Source organism: Physeter macrocephalus, chromosome 18 (genome assembly GCF_002837175.3).
Source record: "Physeter macrocephalus isolate SW-GA chromosome 18, ASM283717v5, whole genome shotgun sequence".
In the NCBI taxonomy this organism is placed as follows: Eukaryota; Metazoa; Chordata; class Mammalia; order Artiodactyla; family Physeteridae; genus Physeter; species Physeter macrocephalus.
The window spans coordinates 46,961,407-46,987,539 of record NC_041231.1 but is presented as its reverse complement, the minus strand read 5'-3'; the positions used below and the strand labels follow the sequence as shown (position 1 = coordinate 46,987,539).

Here is a 26,133-nt window from a genome sequence, read left to right as displayed (position 1 = left end):
TTTATCTTCTCAAAGAACCAGCTTTTAGTTTCATTGATCTTTGCTATCGTTTCCTTCTTTTCTATTTCATTTATTTCTGCTCTGATCTTTATGATTTCTTTCCTTCTACTAACTTTGGGTTTTGTTTGTTCTTCTTTCTCTAGTTGCTTTAGGTGTAAGGTTAGGTTGTTTATTTGAGAGTTTTCTTGTTTCTTGAGGTAGGATTGAATTGCTATAAACTTCCCTGTTAGGACTGCTTTTGCTGCATCCCATAGGTTTCAGGTCTTCATGTTTTCAGTGTCATTTGTTTCTATGTATTTTTTGATTTCCTCTTTTATTTCTTCAGTGATCTCTTGGTTATTTAGTAGTGTATTGTTTAGCCTCCATGTGTTTGTGTTTTTTACAGTTTTTTTTTCCCTGTAATTGATTTCTAAACTCACAGCATTGTGGTCAGAAAAGATGCTTGATACAATTTCAATCTTCTTAAATTTAAGAAGGCTTGATCTGTGACCCAAGATGTGATCTATCCTGGAGAATGTTCTGTGTGCACTTGAGAAGAAAGCGCATTCTGCTGCTTTCAGATGGATTGTCCTATAAATATCAATTAAGTCTATCTGTTCTATGTGTCATTTAAAGCTGTGTTTCCTTATTAATTTTCTGTCCTGATGATCTGTCCATTGGTGTAAGTGGGGTGTTAAACCCCCCACCATTTTTGTGTTACTGTCAATTTCCCCTTTTATAGCATTTGTCTTATGTATTGAGGTGCTCCTATGTTGGGTGCATAAATATTTATAATTGTTATATCTTCTTGGATTGATCCCTTGATCATTATGTAGTGTCCTTCCTTGTCTCTTGTAACAGTCTTTATTTTAAAGTCTATTTTATCTGACATGAGTATTGCTACTACAGCTTTCTTTTGATTTCCATTTGTATGGAATATCTTTTTCCATCCCCTCACCTTCAGTCTGTATGTGTCGCTAGGTCTGAAGTGGGTCTCTTGTAGACAGTATATATATGGGTCTGTTTTTGTATCCATTCAGCCAGTCTGTGTCTTTTGGTTGAAGCATTTAATACATTTACATTTAAGGTAATTATTGATATGTATGTTCCTATTCCCATTTTCTTTATTGTTTTGGGTTTGTTTTTGTAGGTCTTTTTCTTCTTCCTCTCTTGTGTTTCCTGCCTAGAGAATTTCCTTTAACATTTGTTGTAAAGCTGGTTTGGTGGTGCTGCATCCTCTTAGCTTTTGCTTGCTATAAAGCTTTTGATTTCTCTGTTGAATCTGAATGAGATCCTTGTTGGGTAGAGTAATCTTGGTTGTAGGTTTTTCCCTTTTATCACTTTAAATACATCCTGCCACTCCCTTCTGGCCTGCAGACTTTCTGCTGAAAAATCAGCTGATAACCTTATGGGGATTCCTTTGTATGTTATTTTTTGCTTTTCCCTTGCTCCTTTTAATATTTTTTCTTTGAATTTAATTTTTGTTAGTTTCATTAATATGTGTCTCAGAGTGTTGCTCCTTGGTTTTATCCTGTATGGGAGTCTCTGCGCTTCCTGGACATGGGTGGCTATTTCCTTTCCCATGTTAGGGAAGTTTTCGACTATAATCTCTTCAAATATTTTCTCAGACCCTCTCTCTTTCTCTTCTTCTTATCTCCCTATAATTCAAATGTTGGTGCATTTAATGCTGTCCCAGAGGTCTCTGAGACTGTCCTCAATTCTTTTCATTCTTTTTTCTTTATTCTGCTCCTCAGCAGTTATTTCCACCATTCTATCTTCCAGCTCACTTATTCGTTTTTCTGCCTCAGTTATTGTGCTATTGATTCCTTCTAGAGTATTTTTCATTTCAGTTATTGTTTTGTTCATCTCTGTTTGTTTGTTCTTTAGTTCTTCTAGGTCTTTGTTAAACATTTCTTGTATTTTCTCGATCCATGCCTCCATTCTATTTCTGATATTCTGGATCATCTTTACTATCATTGCTCTGAATTCTTTTTCAGGTAGATTGCCTATTTCCTCTTCATTTATTTGGTCTTGTAGGTTTTTACCTTGCTCCTTCATCTGTAACATATCTTTTTTGTCATCTCATTTTTTTTTGATGGGTGGGGCTGTGTTCCTGTCTTGCTGATTGTTTGGCCTGAGGCGTCCAGCACTGGAGTTTGCAGGCAGATGGGTGGAGCCAGGTCTTGGTGCCGAGATGAGGACCTCTGGGAGACCTCACACTGATTAATATTCCCTGGGACCTGAAGTTCTCTGTTAGTCCAGAAGCTTGGACTCAGCACTCCCACCACAGGAGCTCAGGCCCAACCCCTGGCCTGGGATCCAAGACCCCACAAGCCATGTGGCATGGCAAAACAACAAAAACCATAAAACAAACAGAAAAGAGCAGAACAGTAACAAAGAATAAAAAATTAAATAAAATTAGAAAAATAAAAAATATATTAGAAAAAAAAATGAAACAACAACAAAACAGAACCAGAACAGCAGGAAGAAAAAATTAAAAAAGAAAAAAGAAAATAAAGAAAATGAAAAATTTTTTAAATTAAAAAATAAAAAATTCCCTGATGCCTTCTCTATCAGTGTCCTTGCCCCCACAGTGAGCTACAGCCTACCCCCGCCTCCCCAGTAGGCTTCCAAGACCTCTAGGCAGATCTCTGGACCCGCTGTGCCAGCCCCAGATCTGCATCTGTTCCTCTCACCAGCGTCTGTTCCTGGAGCTGGCCCAGAGCACACGTGCCCATGCAGGTCAGCTGGGGCACAGGCTTCCACAGCCTCATCCACAGGGGCTGGCACAGCTGGAGGAGGCCTTGGAGGAGGTGGCACTTGGCCTAGCTGTACATGCATGGCCAGAGGAAGCCCTATCGGGGGTGCCCCCTCTGGGGCCAGCACAGCTGGAAGAGGTGTTGGCAGGGGTGGGGGTGCTGGGGGGGCAGGAGGGTCAGGCTGGGGACCTGCCCGGCTGGAGGGGGCCCCAGGAGGTGGGACCCCAGCAGGCTTGCCAGGGCCTGAGTGGGTGGGGGAGAGGCTGGCCACATTCCCCTCCAATCCCCTGATCCCCCTAAAGTCCCTCTCTATCCCCGCTGATCCCTTCACTGTGAGTGGGCCCCTCCGAGTGTGGGAACCTCTCCCCTTCCCCAGCCCCCTGCAGGGTACTGTCACACCTCCACCTTTCTTTCCTCTTTCCTTCCCTCCCACATCCTACCTGGTCATGCAGGGATTCCTCCCATACCCTTAGGTTTCCGAGGACCACTACCAGTGCCTAGTAGGTGCCCTAGTTGTGAGGAGACGCGAACTCCATGTCCTCCTACTCCACCATCTTGACTCTGCTCTACAATTCACTTTTTTAAAAATTTAAGGTCTTCATTGTATTTATTACTTTTTCCATTCAGCACCATTAAGATCTACCCATGATCTGAGTATTTTGTAACTTCCTGTGATCTCCTTTTGAATTGAAGACTTAAAAAGTGAATATTATTTGGTTCCAAAGCTTGTGCTTTTTAAAACTGTATTTTTTTTTACATCTTTATTGGAGTATAAATGCTTTACAATGGTGTGTTAGTTTCTGCTTTATAACAAAGTGAATCAGCTATACATATACATATATCCCCATATCTCCTCCCTCTTGCCACAATTTCACTTTTAATTATGCCTTTTTTTTTTTTCGGTCCAGAAAATGCTACATTAAACTGTCATCACTGCTCTCCCTTGAGTTGCCACTAATCAGATTCTCTTTCCCTGATTCTGCTTGCTCTGGGGAATCAGCAACCCAACTTTCCCATATGGGAAATGTTCAGCAGGATCAGTAAGACTGGAGGAGCCTCCAGATGTTGTCTCTAAGTTCCCAGTTTGAGCGTCCACCCCTCAATATAGGACAAAATGGCCAAGTGGAATGAGCATCTTCTAAGAATCAGGAGTCCTGGCTCTAAGGCTCTGCTGTGGCCTTGGGCAGGCCATCTTGTATCTCCAGGCCTCAGATTTCTCATCTGTCAATGGAATCTAGGGTTCCTTCCACCTCCCTCAATCTGGGACTCTCTGACCACACTCACAGCTGCCCGCATCTGTACACGATGTGGGTACACACGGTGATGGGTGGGGCTGGCATCCAGTCTGACTTGAGCATCCAGGGCTGGCCAGCCAGGGCTGGGAGAAGGGGTGCTGCCTGTCGGTGCTTCACCAGCCACCTGAGACCTCTCTGCAGCATGATGTCCAGCTGAGATGTGCCAACTGAACCTCCTTACAAAGGCAAGCCTTCCTCCTGGTAGATGAGCGCTGGCCTGAGGCTCAGACTCAGCCATTCAGAGCCTGTGTTGGTCCCCTGAGGGGCAGAGAGAGGATGGCAGCCAGGGCATCCCAAGTCCCTCCCCCACTGCCAGGCAAAGCAGTGGGGAGCAGAGCTAGAAGGGACATTAGGCAATCACAGGTTAGTTACAAATGCATTTGATTTCGGGAGCTGCCAGATGAATTTTTGTTTGTGTGAACCATGTGCCTGGAACAACTGAATCAATCTCAGAATGTTTTGCAAGCCAGGGTCACCAGGGTCACAAACAATGACCAGGAACCAGAGTGGATAACCTCAGTCTCTGCGTGTGAGGACAGATGGCCCTGATACCTCACCCCAGTTCTTAACTGTGTCTTGTTTCAGGAACCAGTTCATTTCTCCATCCAACAAATATTAATTAAGCACATATTGTGTGCCAGGGACTGTTCCAGACTTTGGGGATACAGCAGTGAATAAAACAGATAAAGTTGATGACCTCATGGGGCTTACATCCTAGTTGGTAATAACAAGTAACATTAATTGTTGTGCTTTCTGTACCCAGGCACTGTTCTCTTTCTCTGTTTTATCGCCTTTTTAAAAAAAATTTTATTTATTTTATTTTTGGCTGCGTTGGATCTTTGTTGCTATGTGCCGGCTTTCTCCAGTTGTGGAGAGCGGGGTCTACTCTTCGTTGCAGTGTGCGGGCTTCTCATTGTGGTGGCTTCTCTTGTTGCCGAGCACGGGCTCTAGGCACGCAGGCTCAGTAGTTGTGGTGCACGGGCTTAGTTGCTCTGCGGCATGTGGGATCTTCCCAGACCGGGGCTTGAACCCGTGTCCCCTGCATTGGCAGGCAGATTCTTAACCACCGCACCACCAGGGTAGCCCTGTTTTATCGCTTTTAATACTTATGCTATCTCATAAATAGTCCAAATTAAAATTCCACCAATTGTTCCTAAACCATCCTTCAGAGCATTTTCCCCTCGATCCAGAATCCAATTTAAGATTATATATTTCTTTAATCTGGAACAGTTTTTCAGCCTTTCCTTGACAGACACATTCTTAACATACCACGCACATATACCAGATACACACCGGAATGATCTCCCATTCTTTCAATCTTGCTGTAGGAGACTCTTGTTACTGCCAGCTAGTGAACGGTAGGTGGCGTTAGACACAGCGCATAACCCTGTATAACCAACCGTCTCGCAGAAATCAGAGGTATGCATTATTACTATCTGCATTTTACATGTAGGGAAACTGAAGCACAGAACAGTTAAAGTAAGTTGTCCAAAGCTGCACAGCTAGTAGAAGGCTATGTGCTGTGTATTTTTATTATAGTAATAATAATTAACCTTTAATGTGTACAAAGATGTTTACAGGTTACAGGTGGGACATCAGGCAGTCCTATGGAGAAGACAAGACAGAAAGCATCATCAGCACCATCTTCAACCTCATCTTATACATGACTGCCTTGACACGCAGAGAGGTTACTTTAGGCTGGCTTGTAAGTGAGGAGCAGGGTCCAGGACAGGAATTCTGAGGCATCCCCTGCAATGTCCTATCAGGAAAGGCCAGCATGGTTCAAGATCCAGAGATACATCCCACTTCACAAGTGTTGGCCGCTCCAGATGGTCTTTGCTGGGTTGGAGAGAGAAAAATCCTGGCAGGCAGCAGTCCAGTAGCACGTAGAGGAGACCCCTCCCCAATTCACACCCCGACCATCGAGCTGGTCCAGTCTGGTGGTGCCCTAGGTGGAGGCCCCTCCTAGGGGCTGGCTGAACTCAGAGTCGTGTCCTGCAGAACTCAGCCTACTCCAGGCCAGGCAGCAGGGCAGCCCAGCTGAGCAGCTCAGGGCACGTTTGAGAAGACAGTGCACTTGCAGGAGGTAGGGGGGAACTCCATGGCTTTGGAGACATCATTGCTCTGGGATTCTGATTTGGCAGCCTCTTAGGTTAACAATAATCATCCTGAAGGGTTCTTTGAAGATTAATGAGAAAATGCCAGTTAAGTGCCCAGCTCAGAGTAGGTGCCTAAAAATGTGAATGTCCCTCTGTTCCCTTCCCCATATCCCTCCTGACCTCATCATTTCTTTTTTTTTATAGTCATCTCTAGATGAAACACATATGGATTATTCTTTGCTTGGTGGACTATTTCTAGCAAATGTTCCATTTCAGGTTGACTGCCCTGCCACTCAGGATGTATCAGGACAAGTCAGGATGAACTCAAGTAAACACTAGCCACTTTTAATATTTAATAAAACCATCTATTATTAGAAAGGTAATTTGCTATTGCTTTGAGAAAGTAAATTCCAACGCACTTCAGACCTAGGGTTTAACGGCATTTTGTTTTTCCCGTTTAAGATTATTTATATACGTTTCCTCCATTAGCAGAGCTATGTGAGGGCCAATTATAATGCCTTTTATAAAATTCAAAACATGTTTTTCATGTATTATAATTATTTCCTCCTATATCATCTCACCTGCAAGTATATCTGTCAAAATACTTAAAAATTGGTTCACGCTCTTAAATGAACTTGCTGTGGCTTGATCTTGGTATCTATTACATGGACAGGATAGCTGCCATCATGGATGTGGATTGAGCAGAGTCATCTAAATCTGACTCAACATAGCCCAGTAGTCAGCTGATTATTAGCTTCAAATATATAAATCCTTCTGCATACAGCTAATGGCAAAGAGTAGAGGTTTGCCTTAGCAAGGAACACACAAAGCCACCAGGCTGACTTTGGTGTCAGGAATTCCTTTTAAGAAACAGATGGGGGCTTCCCTGGTGGCGCAGTCGTTGAGAATCCGCCTGCCGATGCAGGAGACACGGGTTCGTGCCCCAGTCCGGGAAGATCCCACATGCCACGGAGCGGCTGGGCCCGTGAGCCATGGCCGCTGAGCCTGTGCGTCCAGAGCCTGTGCTCCACAACGGGAGAGGCCACAACAGTGAGAGGCCTGCGTACCACAAAACAAACAAACAAACAAAAAAAACAGACGGGGCACTTCCCTGGTGGCACAGAGGTTAAGAATCCACCTGCCAATGCAGGAGACACTGGTTTGAGCCCTGGTCCGGGAAGATCCCACATGCCGCGAAGCAACTAAGCCTGTGCGCTACAACTACTGAGCCTGCGCACTAGAGCCCATGAGCCACAACTACTGAGCCCGCTCGCCTAGAGCCTGTGCTCTGCAACAAGAGAAGCCACCGCAATGAGAAGCCTGCGCACCGCAACAAAGAGTAGCCCCCCCAGCCGCAACTAGAGAAAGCCTGTGTGCAACGAAGACCCAACACAGCCAAAAATAAATAAATAAAATTTTTAAAAAAAGAAACAGAGGGGAGTACATCTGAAACTAACATAACATTGTAAATCAACTATACTCCAATAAAATTTTTTTTTTAAAAAAGGCTACACACAGCATGATTCTATCTGACCTCATTTCCCTGGTGGCACAGAGGTTAAGAATCCACCTGCCAATGCAGGAGACACTGGTTTGAGCCCTGGTCCGGGAAGATCCCACATGCCGCGAAGCAACTAAGCCTGTGCGCTACAACTACTGAGCCTGCGCACTAGAGCCCATGAGCCACAACTACTGAGCCCGCTCGCCTAGAGCCTGTGCTCTGCAACAAGAGAAGCCACCGCAATGAGAAGCCTGCGCACCGCAACAAAGAGTAGCCCCCCCAGCCGCAACTAGAGAAAGCCTGTGTGCAACGAAGACCCAACACAGCCAAAAATAAATAAATAAAATTTTTAAAAAAAGAAACAGAGGGGAGTACATCTGAAACTAACACAACATTGTAAATCAACTATACTCCAATAAAATTTTTTTTTTAAAAAAGGCTACACACAGCATGATTCTATCTGACCTCATCACTTCAACCCAGCAAGTATCAAGGCCGTCATTGTGCCAGCATGAAAAATATAATAGTTGAAATAAGGAGCACATTTTATACATATACATATATATATATCTACACACATATATATATAATAGCTGAAATGAGAGCATAATAGATGGAATATAGCTAAAACATGAATTAGAAAATTGGAAGAGCAAATTAAAGAACTCTTCAAAAAAAAGAAAATATAAAATAAAGCTACAAGATATGGGTAAGAAAAGTATTAACACTCAGTTAACTAGAGTTCAGGAAGAAAAAGACACACACAAATTGAGAGGAAGAACCATTTGAATAAATCGTGGAGATTAATCTCCCAGGCTTGAAGGGAGGCCAGAGTGGCTGGACCAGCACAAGTAAAGAGAAAACGGAGACAGTCTTTGCGGAGTATTACAGGCCCTGTTGAAGAGCTGTCGGGTTGGTTGGTTGGTTTTGTTGTGTGGGGGGGAGGGGGACTTGCATTTTTAAATTATATTATAATTGACGTATAATACAATCCACCCTTTGTTTTGGGGGCCAAACCTGGCCAGGACATCATAAGAAAGAAAAATTACAGGACAAGATCTCTCATGAACACAGATACGAAAATCCCAAGAGAATCCAATTATTTATTAAAATGATCATAACCATGAGGTCATTTCTTCCAGGGAAAATACAGGTTGATTTAAAATAAGAAAATCAATCAATACAGTTCACCAAATTAACAGAATAATGGAGGAAAACTACAGGATCACTTCAATAGATAATAAGGAAAAAGCATTTGATAAAATTTAAGTTGGTATTTGATAAAGATACTCCAAAAACTAAGGAAAAAAAATAACCCTAGAGCTAACATTACAATTCATAGGGAAATATATAGACTCTTTTCAGAAAATAGTAACAAAGTTTTTGAAAGTTGAGAAGAATAATTTGCAATAGTAGGAATTTCTTGAATATCATGAAATAAGTCTTGTGTCTGTAGCCAAATTTCTAAGAGTCTCCCTTCATGTAGTCTCGGACTCCAGTGTGAATCATTTTTGTCTCCTGAAAGAAGACGGGTGATGGAGGCAGAGGGCTGCTCTAAGGCACCTGCCTCACAAAATGTAGTCTATACTGGAGGAATGGGAGGAGTGCTGATAGGAGGATGCCCTTTCCCAGGCCTCCCTAGAGGTTTGTCTCCCTATATAGAGGAAGACGTGGCTGCAACTTTTCTGAAATATTTCTGAGAGGTGTTTCTTGAAATTCTCACCCATGAACGCATAGATAATAGGGTTCACACAGCAGTGGGTGAAGGAAATGGTTTCTGTGACACGGGTGGCATAGATCAACTGCTGGCTCATGATGCATCCATCCAAGATGTGCATGTTGTGCAGGGAAGTAAGGAAGAGTACTACATTGAACGGGACCCAGAAGACTAAAGAGACAACCACAACAATGAGCACGAGCTTGATGGCCTTGGTCTTGTTGTGGTTCTGGCAACTCTTTAGCTGGTGCAGAATGCTAATGTAGCAGAACATAAGGATGGTGAATGGGATCAACAGGCCTAAGATATTCATTTCAAAGTGGATGAAGATCTTCCACTTCAGAGTCTCCTGACTGTAATACAAATAACACTGTAGAACACCATCTTCAGAGGCCTCTTGGTAAAATACTAGTAACGGGCTGGTGGCCACAAGGGCAATCAGCCACACCGCCAGACTCAGGGCTTTGCCCATTCTGGTCGTCCTCACTTTCATGGCGTATACAGCACGGACAACTGCCAGGTACCTGTCCACGCTCATGAGGGTGATAAAGAACATGCTGCTAAAGAAGCCAATGTAATAAAAGCCAGAGACCACCTTGCACATTACAGCCCCAAACACCCACTGGTCCAGCTGATAGTGGGTCTGAAAGGGGAAGGAGAAGACAAAAAGCAAGTCAGACAGGGCCAGGTTCAACAGGTATATGTCTGTGATGCTCCTCAGCTTCTTGCAGGTGACAAGGACCAGGATGACCAGGCTGTTTCCCAGAAGACCAAACACAAACAGGAGGCAGTAAAAGACGGCAAGAAGCAACTTGCTATCTCTTTGGATAAGCTCCCCATCGCAGGGGCTTGAGATGATATCAGGATAGTAGTAGTCAGTTATTGTCACATTGGGCTCAAGTGTATAATCCATCAAGGCAGGAAGACTTGGCCACAGAGGCACCTAAGAGAGATTCATTTAACAATATTTTTATTTAAAAGTATGGATTGAATTGTGCCTCCCGCCCCTCCCAAGGTCATGTGTTGAAGCTCTAAAGCCCTGTTATGGTCTAACTGTGTCCTTCCAAAATTTGTATGTTGAAACCCTACCCCCATTGTGATGGTATTAGGAGGTGGAGCCTTTGCAAAGTGATTGGATTAGGTGAGGTCATAAAGGTGGAGCCCTCATGAATGGGATGAGTGCCCTTATAAGAATCACAGGAGGGCTTGCTTCCTCTCTCTGCTCTAAGGTTTGTGAGGATATAATGGGAATTTGGCAATTTGCAATCTGGAAGAGGGCTCTCACCAGAACCTGACTGTTCTGGTACTTTGATCTTGGACTTCCTAGACTCTAGAACTGTGAGAAATAAATCTGTTGTTTGTCAGCCACCCAGTCTATGGTGTTCTGTTATAAGAGCCCAAACTGACCAAGACAATCCCAATGTCACAATATTTGGAGATAGGCCATTAAGGAGGTAATTTAGGTTAAATGAGATCATCAGATGGGGCCCTAATCCAATCGGACTGGTGTCCTTGTAAGATGAGGACAAAGTGTGAAGGCAGCCCAAGAGGCTCTCACCAGAAATCCAATTTGTCAGTACCTTGCTCTTGGACTTCTAGCCTCCAGAACTGTGAGAAAATAAATTCCTGTCATTTAAGCCACCCAGCCTGTGACATTTTGTGATGGCAGCTTAAACAGACTAATACAGGGGCTACATGGGACCTCTCTGCCTTTTCTACCCAAATTTTCAAATTTTCTGTAAACTTAAAACTTCTCTAAAAAGTAAAGCCTATTAGCACTTTTTAAAAACTGAAAACTGCCTGGGCTGACTAATACAGAGGGGTTGTGTGGGATAAGAAAAGCCAAAATTTGCAAAGAAAACTTAAATACCTATAGTTCTACCCCTCAGAATTAGCAACTGCTAGCATACTGCCATATTTGCTTTTGATTCTTTTCCTTTTCCTCCCTTCCTTCCTTCTGCAATAGAGATAAAGTGAAAGGAAGACTCAACATTTAAAACATGATCATTCTCTTATATTCAGGAAAGACGCATACGCCCTTTTCGGCCAACTGCAGCAATGGCGAAGTTCAGCCACTTTTCATGTGCTTCAATGGCGACTCGAATCAACCTCTTGAAATCCCTTTCCTGCAATTCTGCCTTGTTTTCAAGCCCTTTTCGATGACTTTCCTCAAGACATTTTTCGACGATAGGTATCATTTACAACCCTGCAGGTTTGTGAATTGCAGTACCCCTGACCTCCATTTTTTAACTTGCTTTTGTAGGAACTGGCCCCAAAACAGCAGGATTGCTGCAAGCCCTAATCTGATTCCAGGGGCAAGCTGAGCCTTTGGTCAATTCGTCTTCCTGATTGGAAATTAGAGTGACATGTGCCTTCCAAACACCTAGGGCTTGTTTCTCATTGGTTCCCCCCCTTCCCCTTCATCCTCCGGACAAATTCCAAACTGTTCGTTTGAAACAGGATGTTGAAGGTGCGCATTCCCCAAGTGGGGAGATTGTTAGGAAAGAGGCCAGTGGGGAGAATGCGAGCACCAGGAAATGAGGAGATGAGGCGACTTTTCCACACTCTTCCCGATCAGACGATGTACCATCCTCTGGGTGTCCCATGCATGTTTCAGCGGTAGGACGGCTCCCCTGCACCTGGAGTTTTGGGACCCATGGAATGGGGGGCAGGCAGTATTACTCTTAAGTGGCTACATTTGCTGACCCATCCTCACCAATTCTCTCAGCCCCACCAGTGTCCAGCCTTAGGTCTCATCCAGCTGTGTTTTAGTGTGGTCAATCCCTGTTGCGTCACACCCCCTGATGTATTTTGTAACTATTTATCTGTCTCTCACTGTGTTTGATTTTTTTTTCTTTTAATTTTCTTTATAATGGGGAATAGCTGATTTTCAATGCTCTGTTTCTTGCTGCTGTACATGCACTTGATTCACTTACAGAGAGACATTAATAAATTCGTTTTCAGAAAACAAACAAACAAAAACACGATCATTCTCCTCAAACTGATATTTATATTCAAGGCAATTTCAACCTAGACTTATTATTTTTCCGAGGCATTTGATTATTGAACATTCAGACATCCCTATCCACTATGTCACACTTCTATAATTTGAAATGCCAAGCAAGTTAGCCATTTTTTAAATATTAATTTCACTATGTATGCAAAATAGATTTTAAAACAGTTTCTGAAGTACAGAGGTGGGTCTCTTTTTTGTGTGGTCAGCAACTTTCAAAACAACAGTCTCCCCTCCTACATCTTCCTCCCTACTTGTCTTTTTACAGTTATTTTGAAAAACAATTTCCATTTCATGGTCCTTCTCTTCTGCTCTCCTAAGATCCTGGACTATGAAGAGGTCTTCAACTCATTTTCTTCCCCAGATCCTTCCTACTGATGCCCACTCCACACTTCCCCCATGCTCTTTTATCATTAAAATCTGTGGAAAGTATTAGCAAGCTCTACCATTTATCACAGTGGACCAGGAATTTTAGATGCATCACCTCATTTATGCCTCTTGAATCCCTATGAAGCAGGCACTAATATCTCCTTTCTATTCCTGGAGTTACGATTATACCAAATCTCAGCTTCTGTCCAGTGCCTGAAGTTACACAGAGGGTGAGAGATTAGAGTCAGGACTCAAAAACCACATCTGTCTACTCCAATCCTTGCTCTTTTCCATATTTCTCTATTTTGTGTGTTAAAAGAAAAAATAAAGAGTAAAAACTCCTATCTTTTAGAATCTAGACCACCTGACTTCCAAGTTCTAGATTAGTTTGTAGCAGAGTAAACTTGGACTCGTTTTTCTTGAGTTTCAGGTTCCCCTCTGTGGAAGGGGGATAAGGACGCTTTTCAGAGTTTGGTGGGACATGCCTGAGGTCATTTAAGTTAGCATCTAGTTAGGGATGAACATTTGCTTGCCAGCTTTTTTCCTTGAAAATAATACCCACGTCTTCCCGTTATCTCACAGATGCACTGTACGCAGCAAATGGACCGATTCCTCCCTAGATGCCTGGTGACAGTAGGGATCATCTCTTATCCACGTTCCCACTCTTGGAGGAGCTTTGACACCCTCCTAGCATCCTGCAGAGAAAAATGGCATGGCTTTCTTTCCTCTACCAGAGCCATGGACAGCTATTAAGACATATGCAGGGTTTGTAAACTCTGGGGATATGCAAAGAAAAAAAAAGTCACCTGTTGTGCCAGATTTCTGAAATCATGGTCTTCCCTTTGCCTGCCCCCAGGGACATAAAACTGTCCCTGCTTCTTACATCCTTCTTCCCCAAGGATGCTTATTAATACATACCTTAATTAGAGCCTTCTTTCCAGAGGTTTTCAGTGTTGCTAATTCCCTTTTCTCAGAGTCTGCGCTGTCATGTGTGCTGCTCAGTCAAGAACAGCTCCTCTGCAGGTATCTTATCTGTGGTGAGTGGCAGAATAGGGGTGGGTCTACTATCGCACCCTGCAGTGATTTTAAAAGTTTAAAATAATGATCTCATATAGAGAAGAAACTAGTGGTTACCAATGGGGAGAGGCAAGCGGGGAGGGGCAATGTAGGGGTGGGGAATTAAGAGGTATGAACTATTAGGTATAAAATAAGCTACAAGGATATCATGTACACATGGAGAATAGAGCCAATATTTTAAAATAACTATAAATGGAGTCTAACTTTTAAAAATTGTGAATCACTACAGTGTACACCTGTGACAGGTAATATTGTACATCAACTATACTTCAATATTTTTAAAAAATGCTTTAAAATCATATATAGTGACAACACACACACAAAAACCAAAAAAAAACTAAAAATTTAAAAATAGATCTCACCAAAGAACACATACAGATGGCAAATTAGCATGTGATAAAACATTATTTCACTAGGCAATTGTAAGTTAAAGCAACAGTGAGTTACCGCCACACACTTGTGATGTGGAAGAATGGCTAAAATCAAAACACCAAATGCTGGAGAGGGAGAAGATTAAGAGGAGCTCTCATTTATTGCTGGTGGAAATGCAAACTGGTATAATCACTTTGGAAGACAGTTTGGTAATTTCTTATAAAGCTAGAATAGGCTTACCATATAATCCAGGAATCATGCTCCTGATTTTTACCCAAATGAGTTGAAAACATATCCACACAAAAACCTGAGCATGAATATTTATAGCATCTTTATTTATAATTGTCAAAAATTGGAATCGACCAAGATGCCCTTCAATAGATGAATGGATAAACAAACTGTGGTAATGTATACAATGGCATGTTATTCAGTGATTTTAAAAAACCAGCTATCAAGCCACAAATCTTGATTTGTGTATATTGTGTCTTAGTTGTATATTGTTAAGTGAAAGAAGCCTGTCTGAAAAGGCTACATGCCATATGACTCCAACGATACGACATTTTGGAAAAGGCAAAACGATTGAGACAGTAAATTATCAGTGGTTGTCTGGGGTTCAGGGGCAGGGGGCTGATTCTTCCAATCCAAGAGCATGAGATATTGTTCCATTTCTTGGAATCATCTTCAATTTCCTTCATCAATGTTTTATAGTTTTCAGAGTATACGTCTTTCACCTTCTTGGTTAAAGTTTATTCCTAGGAGTTTTTTTAATGCAATTTTAAATGTTTTTTTTTTTTTTTTTTTTTTTTTTTTCGGTACGCGGGCCTCTCACTGTCGTGGCCTCTCCCGTTGCAGAGCACAGGCTCCGGGCGCGCAGGCTCAGTGGCCGTGGCTCACGGGCCCAGCCGCTCCGCAGCATGTGGGATCTTCCCGGACCGGGGCACGAACCCGTGTCCCCTGCATCGGCAGGCAGATTCTCAACCACTGCGCCACCAGGGAAGCCCTAAATGGTATTTTTTTTAAACTTTCCCTTTCTGATATTTCATTTTTTTTGTGTAGAAACGCAACAGATTCTTCCTTACGGTGGCGAGAAGAGGCGTTTCAGGAACAGAATTGTGAAGGGATGAACACATGGTTTATTTCTGCTGGTTGAGACCAGGCCAGTGAGATAATTTCGGTCATCTGCATGGAAGAGAGTCTCTTGCCTCAATATCGAGAGGCAAGAACCTAACTGGGCCTGACAACACCAGACCAACTTGGTTAACTTACACAAAGATCTACAGCCACAAACACCTTTACTGTGGGGTTCAGGCTATCCCAGGAAGGCAACAGAGAAAGGGGACCCATCCCTCTGGCTTTTGTGGTCCAACAGATAACAAGTGACAAACTCTCCCCACCTGCCAATCATAGGTGCTCATCACCCTCCAATGAGGAGCAGTAAGTGAGGAGAGAGGTGGAACCAGAGCTGTCCTTTCCACTACTGCTCCCCCTCCTGGAGGGATGTGGAAGTTCCTCGTGGAAACACAGGGCACGAGGTAAGAATTCTCACATGCAGATGACGCCCATCACTGTTACACTTCAACTTCTTTCTTTAGATGCAATTTAGAATGCTTATGTACTCCTGAATGCCTTGTTTCATGACCTCTACATCCAATCTCTTTTGTCTGCAATCTCATCTCATAGAAATATCTGCTGGTGCCTGAGTTCATATCTAGGTAACTCCCCTCACCCACATCATTTACGTGCCGATGCAGTTTGGGGAAAACCTCAGATCTTTTATAAGAGTTTTGTATGTGATAAGCAAAGATCAATGGTTCACAGAAAGTGAGACTCAGGGCCCACAGATACTGCTGATTCATATCACAAGGGCGGGAATTATGATACTTGTTTCACCTGAAGTTGTGGAAGGAGCCGTGGACCTTTCCCCAGCTCGGCCAAGCAGGCCTAAGGGACTTGGTGGAATTCTCCCAAAGCTGACTTCCAGGATGGGCTAGAATGACAGCATGGGACTTGGCGCAGACGTCCTTGCTTTATGCAGGGTAACTGAGTAGGGGCTGAGGGAAGTCAGGGGGAGTGGGCTGGCCTCCATCCTGCATGTTTCCTCAACTCCACCAAACTGGGCCACTTGGTAGAGGCCAAGTTTGACTGAGCGACTTGACTTGGGCAGAGGCAAACCCAGTCAGCAGAGGTGATTCTGGGGCTCATTTATACACCAAGGAGTTTTTACTATGAGATTGCTTTTAGGGCCCACCTGGATAATTCAGGATAATCTCTCTATCTTAAGATCCTTGACCTAATGACATCTGCAAAGACCCTTTTTCCAAATAAGGTTACTTTTACAAATTCCAGAGATTAGGACTTGACATCTTTGGATGGCCTTTATTCAAACTTCTATACCCTGGCTCTAAAGACACAGACTGTGACAGTTAAAGAGAAGCCTTTGTTCCTCACCTTTGGGTACACAGCAGGGATCCCAGCATCCTAGAAGAAGGTACCAAACTACACAGCCAAGGTCATGTAAGGCCCCCAGAATCAATGGTCTCTCCAAGTCCACCTTCTGTTGCACGGAAACATTCACCAGGTTCTGGAAGGAATACCCTCAGGGACGGACATGTTTTTAAAAAAAAACTTTTGACAGAGGTAAGAGAAAGAATTTAAATTCTCTAAGACACAGAAATGCTAGATTGGATCTACCAGGGAAGTCCCATGTAAGTCCAGCTCTGTCATGTCCCTCCAAGAGTCCAGAAGACTTCCCTTCACCTTAGAATGAAAATGATGGATGAAGGAAACCCCAAAATCCTTATAAAGTGCTGTGCTGGGGACTGACTATAGTTGAAATGGGCTCACTGCACCACAGTCAGTGGGGACAGTAAGAGCCTGGGGTGTTGAGGCAGGACAGCTAACTACTGCCGTTGTTAGGACAGAGGGTGGGGTGGGCAAGCTAATCACAGATTGGGACATAACACGTTGGGCCAATATCTCTGGCTAAGTGGGTTAATCATGGGATTCATGGGAACAAACTGACAGGCAGTTACAGATATCTTGCTTGATTTGTGCATCCAAGGAAATTGATCTGGCAAAGAGATCTAGCCTGAGCTTTATGTTAGAGATGCAATCATGCAGTCCCCAGATGTGCGCCAGCACAGAGTCAGAACTCCTTTAAAGACAGGAAAGATGGGAGGACATCTTCCAAAATGTGAGTTATCTTCCTAGATATCTGACAACCTTGGACAGCTGGTTCCCCTTGAGCTTCCTTTGCTATCAGAAGCAGCTCCACCTCCTCTGGCGGACAAGGCTAGCCTTCTCTCACTTTAAGATCTTACAATAACCTCCTCAGAGGCAGTTACCTTGCAAGAGGATATCAATTCTCCACTTGACAAATAATAGATCACAGCATCTTCTATCTCCTTTCCTCCAAAATGAAAAGAAAGAAAAGACTGTGTTTAAGTTAACTCTCAGAGTAAATGCATAAATTAGTACTATCACATATACTTGCCATAGAGCATTGGGCAGAAAGTGACCTCAGGTCATCAAACCTAACTCTTTCTTCATAAATGGGAATATTAAGCCCAGAAAGGAAGTAACTCCCCACAAAAACACGCAGTAAGTTAGTGGTTGAGCCAGAGACAGAACTCAGGTCTTCTGAAGCATAGCCTAGGGTTCTTTTCACATGACACTGTATTTTAAAAATTCTCATGTGATAGTGTTACAGAGTTGTGGATAAAACTAGGGGGAATCTTTTTGGGTTTTCTGCATTTTCCAACTATAAGTCCACCCATGATTTTCAGGGTACAAAAGCATTTGCTTAACAAAAAGTGGTAGACAGAAACCTGAGTTTAATAAAAGCATATGTGTTATTGATAATAAAGCCAGTTTATCAGAAACTTTTTTGCCATCTATATAATTTAATTTCCCACATAGATTACCCACGCCCCTAAAAAAGCTACAATAAACAGATTTTTTTTTCTTACTGCTAAATATTTATTTCCTGTATTAGAGTGGTCAGGAACATTGCCTGCATACAATCAAAGGTACAACTGCAAGATTGCTTTGAAGTGTTGAACATGGAGAAACATGTGTGGTTAATAGTATAATATTTGTACTTTTAGTTGCATTTTCAGGAAACTTATGCTATATTGTATGCACGAACTGATTAGAATTCTTAGCCTGTTACATGGTTCTTTATTCCCAGAATTTACCTTCTACTAACATTTTTTTTCAACACTACAAACACTTACTGAGGACCTAGCATATTCCCAGCACTGCTCTAGTCATTAGAAGAGATAAAAAGGTGAAATTATATGATTTCTCCCTTTAGGGGTTTAGCAAACAATGGCACTTTCATCACAGGAGTCCCAGGAGATAATGGCTCTCTGAAGAATGATGAATAATGAAAGGAAAAAGTCATTGTGAAAACTATGTAGAAATCCAGAAAAATCTTTATGATTAGAAAAGCAGATTAAGGTGGCATATATGCTACGTTTGTCTGTGCCAAGACACGGATGGATGCGATCACACTCTAGAATGAAACAGGCAGAAATTAAAGTCAAATATTAGACTGTTCTTTATTTTGAAAGTTTTCTTTAATAATGATATGTTGTCGGGACTTCCCTGGTGATCCAGTGGTTAAGAATCTGTCTTGCAACACAGGGGATGCCTGTTCCCTCCCTGGTCAGGGAACTAAGATCCCACATGCCACGGGGCAAATAAGCCTGTGTGCCACAACTAAAGAGCCTGTGTGCCACAACTAAAGAGCCCATGAGCTCTGGAGGCTGCGTGCCACTACTACAGAGCCCATGCACTCTGGAGCCCGTGCACTCTGGCCGCAACTAATAAGCCGCACGCTCTGGAGCCCGCACGCCACAACTAGAGAGAAGCCTGCGCACTGCAACGAAAAACCCCATGTGCTGCAACTAAGACCCAATGCAGCCAATAAATAAATATTTTAAAAATGATATGTTGTCTTTTCAACAAGTTTTTAGGAAATAGAAAGTGGCTATCAGTGACAAATTTAAAGCAGATAAGTTTCCATTTTGTAACTGATTAAGCTGTAGATTAATTTACTAATCCACACTTGGAATTCTCCCAATGACAAAAAGCATCTACATGTCAAGAAGTCGTATACAAGGGAAGTCTGAGTTTATCATTATTAAGCATATGTTGGGCAGAAAAATAGTTTCCTCTACCCTCTTAGGCTCAGTAATTGAAGGCCTGTAAATTAAACTAACAAAAGACAGATTAAGAGGAGAAAAGGCATAATTTTTATTAATGTTTAGGTGCATGGGTGTTCACAGGAAAGGAGTGAAACTCAAAGAAGCAGTTAGACTTGGGGGCTTATGTACCATTTTAACAAAGAAAAGGAGGTTTGGGCTTCAAAGGATGATAAATTGTGGTAAAGTGACAAGGAAATATATGAGAGAACTAATAGAAGAGCTATTTTAATAAGGTCTGTTTATGCAAACTAAACTTGGTGTCAACTCCTTATCTTTGATAATAAGAGGCACTTTTCTTTTTCTGGTACAGAGTGGGCACATTTCTCAAAGGGAAATGTATGCCCTGCTTTTGGTATACAAGGGAAGGGCAGAGAACTCATCCTGTATTGATTGATTCTCAGTTGCCTTTAACTGAAAATAATCCTTATACCAAAGTGGCATATTTTGGGGTGGCATATTCTGACTTCACTTAATAATATCTCCATTTTGTGAATACATCTCATGAGCCAGCCATAGCTTATATATTTCGCCCTTGGTGGGGTTATGGGAGTGCCCTGGGCTCCTCTTTTAAGCTTCAGGTTGAGACTGCTCCAAGACTGAGCACTAGCCCTCAGGCAGTGGACATTTCCATCGCTGGTGAAACTTGTGCTCAGGCTGTGTTGTCTTAGGGTGGGCACCTTTGCATCTCTGTACCTATGGGTATTGTCTGTTTTATTGATTCCAAATTCTGTGGGAGGAACCTAGGGACCAGGATGTTTGGCAAAGACAGGATGCTTTGCAGCTCACGGGCATATGGAGAACTCTTAAAGGGAAGCTAGGAGGAATTCCTCCCCTGCCCCAGGAAAAGTACTCCCAAGTTAAGGGTGAAGGTAGAGTGTTAAGAGATGCTTCTCTTTTTCTCTCCTGATACCATTCATCCCTGTTCCCTGCATATAAGAGGAGTTTATGAAATAATGCATTATTCCTCTTTTTATTTTTTCCTGCATTAAAGCTTGGTTCAGAATATCCATTTTGGAATCAGGCTGGGGACACCTCTATTCTAGTTTCCTTGATGACCAAAGACACAGTAACATCAATATGATCTCCACCAACCTCTGTTTTCTTTTTAGCTACTCCCAGACCCCAAAACGCCACACCGGCTCCGAAAAGAGATGCTGAACCAGTCACACCAGCATTTCACTTACACTAAATCCAATTCTCAGATCAACCCTGCAGGTATTTTAGCCAACTTTTCCAAGATCTGCACGGCTCCTAAGAGGCAGAACTGGTACCAATCCAGGTTATACTGTCCACTTGGACACCAGTGCCCCTTCTCTCACATCCATCAATCCTCATCAGAAATAGAGTAAGCTACCCAAATCCATCAGGGCAGTCAGAATCAACTTCCTTCTCCTCTGGGCTGCCAGAAACCCTTGCTTCTCACTGTAGATCTTGTCCACATTCACCCTCGTGTTCTTTGGACTGTCTTCCCCACCAGACTCAACTCACATCTTGCCTCCTTTTTTTTTTTGGTCTCCACTCACTACTTCCAAGGCAGGCAGCAAGAGGTAGGTCTTAGAAAAGGCAGGATGAATTAAGACCCAACAGCTTACAACAAAGAGGACATAAATGCCACCTTCTCTTCTGGTCAGTTTTTGTCAGGGTCACATCCCAGGGAATTTGTGGCACCTGAAGGCTTTGGAGTCACACAGACCTGAGTGAAATCCCACTCAGGGATTTGCTTGAGTGTTTTATTTCACCTCTGTAGCCCTCATTATTTTCATCTGTACACGTCGGGTGATGATCCCTTTCTCAAAAGGTTAAGAAGATAAGCAATTTCCTCTGAAGACATCTAGCACCAAGTATGTGTTAATAACTACACTTTATATTAACCACCAAGGTGATCCTTATCATTTTACCATTGTGGTTTTCCATTTGCTAGGCATGGAAGTAAATATTTTTTAGCTTATTGTTTTGAAATAATATCCAGAAAAGAAAGGTTGCAAGAATATACAAAGAACTGCTATATTCTTCTCCAAGATTCACCAAGTGTTAACATTTTTGACACACTTGCTCTTTCTCTCTCTATATATGTGATACATACATATTTTTTTTCTAAATCAGTTGAAAATTTTGGCATCATGTTCCTTCATCCCTAAACCCTTCAGTGTGAATTTCTTAAAAACAAGAACATTCTCTTATGTCACTGTGGTACTGTTATCAAGAAATTTAACATTAACACAGTACTACTCTCTAAGAAGTCTATTTTACAATCTCACCAACTGTCACAGTAATGACCTTTATAGTACTTTTTCATCCCCTGGTTCAGGATTCAACCCAGGGTCATGCAAGGATTGTACTGTCAAGTCCTTTTACTCTCCTTTGGTTGGAAACTGTGCCTCTGCCTCTCTGTTTTTTAAGACATTGACATTTTAAAAAAAATACAGATCAGTTATTTTTCAGAATGTCCCTCAATTTGGATTTGTCTGATGTTTCCTTGTGATTAGGTCCAGGTTAAACATTTTTGGCAGGAACACCACAGAAATGATGAGTCCTTCTCAGCGGACACATGATGTCCATTAGTCCAGCATTGGTGATATCAACCTTGTTCACTTCATTCAAATGTCCGCCAGTAGTAAAGTTGCTATTTTTCCCTTTACTTAATTAGCCATTTGTGAGAAATTCTTTGGGATCATGTAGATATCCAATTTCCCATCAAACTCCCAGGGGTGCTGTTCTGGAAGCTTTTGCAGAATAAGTTCTCTCAAAGATGAAACATTGAAAAAGGTCTGTACTGCCTGGGTTCAAGAGGCATGAATTCTCATTTTCACCAATTTCCTGTGTGGGAGCCTGTGGTTAGTGACTCAGGGAGGGGTGGGCAAGTTGGAGCCTTGTGGTCCAGGAGCTCTCCATCCTGCACCAACACCAGAGAGAGGGTGGGGACAGGGCACCAGGAGAGGAGCCTCCAGCAACAAAGTGGAGGCGTGCTAGAGACATCCCATGCCTACACAGTAGAGTGGGCCTCAGGTTCATGAACACAGAGGCTTTCTTCCTCTGCCCCTACAATCACGCTCTCCATCCATTCCTTGTGAGTGTGTGAGACTCATCTAATCTGGGGGCTTTAGCAGACATGCACACATCACCGAAGATTCCCAGGAGGATTACTGTAGGAGCCATGCTTCATTCCTCTGCCTGGGGAATGCCTGAGCTAAGCCCTTGTCATGTGAACAAGGAGGAAATCAAATGTGCAGTTTTGCAAATCGGGGAGTCAAAGATTGTTAGAGATGGAGGGTGTCAAGAGTTTACCTTAGCATTTATAAACTTTCAGGGAACTAGGATCATTATCAAATAAAAAATATAGGCCAACCTCACCAATGAAGACAGAGGTAAAAACCCTACACAAAATAATACCACACGGAATCAAGCAATGTACAAACAGTTTGTACATCTTGACCAAGTTGGATTTATCCCAGTAATGAAAGGTTCCTTTTTCATTAGAAAAAAACTACAAGTGTAATTCACCACATTAATAGATTAATGGAAAAAATCTGATGATCAAATGGTCATCTCAATAGATTCAGGAAAATCGATAAAATTCAGCGTATATATGGAGCAAGTGAAACTCTCCAACTCTGCTGGTGGGAGTGAAAACCATTGCAACCACTTTTGAAAATGGTGTGGCATTTTTCTACTAAAGTGAAACATGCACATATTCAATGGTTTATCAATTCTACTCTGAAGTATATATTCAACATAAATGCATATATTTCACTAAAGACATGTATTAGAATATTCATGGCAGCACTGTTCATAATAGACTACTGGAAACTACCCAAATGCCCATCAATTGTAGGATAAATAGATTCCAGTATATTCACACAATAGAATACACTAAAGCAATGAGAATTGATGATCTACAATTGTATAAAATAGTATAGGGGAATCCACTAACATAATGTTGCACAAAAGAAGCCAGACACAAAGGCAGCATACTATGACTCCACTTATATAAGGGACTAAAAAACAGGTAAAATTAATCTATGGTATCAGAAGATTGGTTACCTTGGTGGGTTGAGTGATAAGATGGAAAGGTGTGACTTGGGAGCTGGTGATACGCTATTTCTTGATCTGGGTGCTGGTCACACAGAGGGTTCCGTTTGTAGAAATACATACATTTATGACATAGGCATCTTCTACATGTATATTACACTTCATTTTTTCAAATTGGAGTATAATTGCTTTACAATTTTGCGTTGGTTTCTGTTGTACAATGAAGTGAATCAGCTATATGTATACATATATCCCCTCCCTCTTGGACCTCCCTCCCACCCCAACCCCCATCCCAATCCCTCTAGGTCATCACAGAGCACCGAGCTGAGCTTCCTGTGCTTTATAGCAGGTTCCCAATAGCTATTTATTTTATACATGGTAGTGTATATATGTCAATCCTAATCTCCCAATTCGTCCCAGCCTCCCCTTCCCCCGCTGTGTCCACACATCTGTTCTCTACATCTGAGTCTATATTCCTGCCCTGGAAATAGGTTCATTTGTACCATTTTTCTAGATTCCACACATATGCATTAATATACAATGTTTGTTTTTCTCTTTCTGACTTACTTCACTCTGTATGACAGACTCTAGGTCCATCCACATCTCTACAAATGACCCAATTTTGTTCCTTTTTATGGCTGAGTAATATTCCATTGTATATATGTACCACATCTTCTTTATCCATTATTTGTTGATGGAGGTTTAGGTTGTTTCCACATCCTGGCTATTGTAAATAGTGTTGCAATGAACACTGGGATACATGTGGCCTTTTAAATTATGGTTTTCTCAGGGTGTATGCCCAGTAGTGGGATTGCTGGGTTATATGGTAGTTCTATTTTTAGTTTTTTAAGGAACCTCCATACTGTTCTCCACAGAGGCTGTATCAATTTACATTTCCACCAACAGTACAAGAGGGTTCCCTTTTCTCCACACCCTCTCCAGCATTTACTGTTTGTAGATTTTTTGATGATGGCCATTCTGACCAGTGTGAGGTGATACCTCATTATAGTTTTGATTTGCATTTCTCTACTAATTAGTGATGTTGAGCATCTTTTCATGTGCCTCTTGGCCATCTGTATGTCTTCTTTGGAGAAATGTCTATTTAGGTCTTCCACCTATTTTTCAATTGAGTTGTTTGTTTTTTTGATATTGAGTTGCATGAACTGTTTCTATATTTTGGAGATTGAGCCTTTGTCTGTTGATTTGTTTGCAAATATTTTCTCCCATTCTGGGGATTGTCATTTCCTCTTGTTTATGGTTCCCTTTACTGTGCAAAAGCTTTTAAGTTTCATTAGGTCCCATTTGTTTATTTTTGTTTTTATTTTCATTACTCTAGGAGGTGGGTCAAAAAAGATCTTGCTGTGATTTATGTCAAAGAGAGTTTTTGCTATGTTTTCCTGTAAGAGTTTTATAGTGTCCAGTCTTACATTTAGGTCTTTAATCCATTTGATTTATTTTTGTGTATGGTGTTAGTGACCACAGGTGCGTGGGTTCATCTCTGGGCTTTCTATCCTGTTCCATTGATCTATATTTCTGTTTTTGTGCCAGTACCATACTGCCTTGATTACTGTAGCTTTGCAGTGTAGTTTGAAGTTGGGGGGCCTGATTCCTCCAGCTCGTTTTTCTTTCTCAAGATTGCTTTGGCTATTCAGGGTCTTCTGTGTTTCCATACAAATTTTAAGATTTTTTTGTTTTAGCTCTGTGAAAAATGCCATTGGTAATTTGATAGGGATTGCACTGTATCTGTAGATTGCTTTGGGTGGTATAGTTATTTTCACAAGATTGATTCTTCCAATCCAAGAACATGGTACATTTCTCCATCTGTTTGTGTCATCTTTCATTTCTTTCATCAGTGTCTTATAGTTTTCTGAGTACAGGTCTTTTGCCTCCTTATGTAGGTTAATTCCGAGGTATTTTATTCTTTTTGTTGCAATGGTGAATGGGATTGTTTCCTTAATTTCTCTTTCTGATCTTTTGTTGTTAGTGTATAGGAATGCAAGAGATTTCTGTGCATTAATTTTGTATCCTGCAACTTTACCAAATTCATTGATTAGCTCTGGTGGTTTTCGGTGGCTTCTTTAGGATTCTGTGTGTATAGTATCATGTCATCTGCAAACAGTGACAGTTTTACTTCTTCTCTTCCAATTTGAATTCATTTTATTTCTTTTTCTTCTCTGATTGCCATGGCTAGGACTTCCATAACTATGTTGAATAAGAGTGGTGACAGTGAACACCCTTGTCTTGTTCCTGATCTTAGTGGAAATGCTTTTAGTTTTTCACCATTGAGAATGATGTTTGCTGTGGGTCCGTCATGCATGGTCTTTATTATGTTGAGGTAGGTTCCCTCTATGCCCATTTTCAGTAGGGTTTTTATCATAAATTGGTGTTGAATTTTGTCAAAAGCTTTTTCTGCATCTATTGAGATGATCATATGGTTTTTATTCTTTGATTTGTTAATATCATTTATCACATTGATTGATTTGCATATATTGAAGAATCCTTGCATCCCTGGGACAAATCCCACCCAATCATGGTGAATGATCCTTTTAATGTGTTGTTGCATTCTGTTTGCTAATATTTTGTTGAGGATTTTTGCATCTATGTTCATCAGTGATATTGGTCTGTAATTTTCTTTTTTGTGTGCTATCTTTGTCTAGTTTTGGTATCAGGGTGATGGTGACCTCGTAGAATGAGCTTGGGAGTGTTCCTTCCT

General features: G+C 41.9%; 1 protein-coding gene across 1 annotated transcript; it reads right to left on the bottom strand.

Moving 5' to 3' along the window:
• Positions 1 to 9,188: 9,188 nt before the first annotated feature.
• CCR8 (C-C motif chemokine receptor 8) lies at positions 9,189 to 10,263 on the bottom strand. Its single transcript, XM_007124570.2, has one exon. It carries the CDS (start codon positions 10,261 to 10,263, stop codon positions 9,202 to 9,204), a length of 1,062 nt encoding a protein of 353 aa, XP_007124632.1. The 3' UTR covers positions 9,189 to 9,201.
• Between the last annotated feature and the right edge of the window lie 15,870 nt (positions 10,264 to 26,133).